At 34.4% G+C, this 1,574-nt stretch overlaps 1 protein-coding gene across 1 annotated transcript in view; it reads left to right on the forward strand.

Annotated features, from left to right (window-relative positions):
* Positions 1–23: 23 nt before the first annotated feature.
* LOC107703363 (ribonuclease inhibitor-like) overlaps positions 24–1,574 on the forward strand; it is a 12,171-nt gene continuing 10,620 nt past the window's right edge. Inside the window, exons 1-2 of the mRNA XM_016505997.1 lie at positions 24–180; positions 350–523. Coding sequence (XP_016361483.1) covers positions 47–180; positions 350–523 — 308 coding nt within the window. The 5' untranslated portion in view covers positions 24–46. The remainder of the gene's footprint in view (positions 181–349; positions 524–1,574) is intronic.

Below are 1,574 nucleotides of genomic sequence, written 5' to 3' on the forward strand. Positions count from 1 at the left end.
TTGACAAATAGGAGAAACCAAACTCTCCTCCTCACAGTGGTCAGCTATGGTTTATGTGCTGCTGACATCAGAGCAGAAGATGGATGAGTTTAATCTAAAACAGTTTGTTGGAACCCAAAATACAGCACATGAAGTTCTTCAGAAGCTGCTGCCTGTGATTAAAGAATCCAGATCAGTTCAGTAAGTCACACTGACAACAATCATACACTGATAAAACATGGAAATATTTATGGTTTTAGTGTGAACTGTCTGACCAGAGCTATGAAAGGAGAAATTCATATATATCACACATCATTTATACCAGTGTTTGCTGAACTGAGAGACTGAAGAGTGTCATTGTTCTCTACAGGTTGAGGGATTGTGGAGTCACAGATGAAGGTTGTGCTGCTCTGGCTTCAGCTCTGAGATCAAACCCCTCACATCTGAGAGAAATGGATCTGACTGGAAATGAAATGGGAGTGTCTGGACTGAATCTGCTCTCTGATGAACTGAAAGATCTTCACTGTAGACTGGAGAAACTGCAGTAAGAATGTATACAAGTCCAGCATACTCCATCATTATCATCCCACTGTAAATAATGAATGATATACAAAAAAGTTAAAAGTAAAGTAAAAAAAAAGTGCAGTCAGATAACTGAAGAGAATGTTTTCTTAAACTTAAAGGGTTAGTTCACCCAAAAATGAAAATTAGATTGTGTTTTACTTACCCTCGAAGCATCCTAGGTGTATATGACTTCTTTCAGATGAATCCAGTTGGAGTTATATAAAAAAATTGTCCTGGCTATTCCAAGCTCTATCATTGCAGTCAGCGGGTGTTGCAGTTGATAAACTGGAGAAACTCTGGTAAGATTATATAAATCTCTCAGCATCCTCCTAAATTTTGCTCCTTTGTTGATTATGAAGAAAATTAAAACCAAAACTGTGTCATAAAGAAAGTGTCCTGTCAGTTAATTGAAAAATATGCTGTTTTAATTTTCATTACATTCTTTCCAAAGTGTTTGACACAATTCTAAAGTACTATAAGATATTATAGGTTGAGTGGATGATCTAAAAACAGCTGCTTTATATCATACAGATGTGTGTTGATGATTTGGGGTATTTACAAAAGAATTAAACAGTTCTGACATGTTCTATGATATTGAAACTAACCCCCTCAAAACACATGTAGAAGCAGGTCTGAACTGAGAGATGTTGCTGTGTTTGGCTGAGCACTCATTGAGTAGCTCGCCAGTGTGTTAGATTTATCCATTGCATAAAATTAATATGTTTGACCAAAGTTTTGTTGGCAAACAAATTTATTGGTTAATTTAACAGGGTTTCTGCAGGATTTTTAAGCTCAAATTTAAGACTTTTTTAAGACCTGCACAAATAAAAGTAATACCATATGAGCGGGGTAGGGCAATGTCTATAGTACCATATTAAACTGTAAAATTACTATAAAAGCATTATTTATGGTTTTCACAAAAACTAAACGTTTTATAAAATGATAAACTTTACATTTCAGCCTTCAAACCACTTTTAAGAAAATAGACGTCAAAAGTATTAATTATTATATTAATTTAAACAATTATTATC

Source organism: Sinocyclocheilus anshuiensis, unplaced genomic scaffold, assembly GCF_001515605.1.
Source record: "Sinocyclocheilus anshuiensis isolate Anshui unplaced genomic scaffold, SAMN03320099.WGS_v1.1 scaffold61, whole genome shotgun sequence".
Classification (NCBI taxonomy): domain Eukaryota; kingdom Metazoa; phylum Chordata; class Actinopteri; order Cypriniformes; family Cyprinidae; genus Sinocyclocheilus; species Sinocyclocheilus anshuiensis.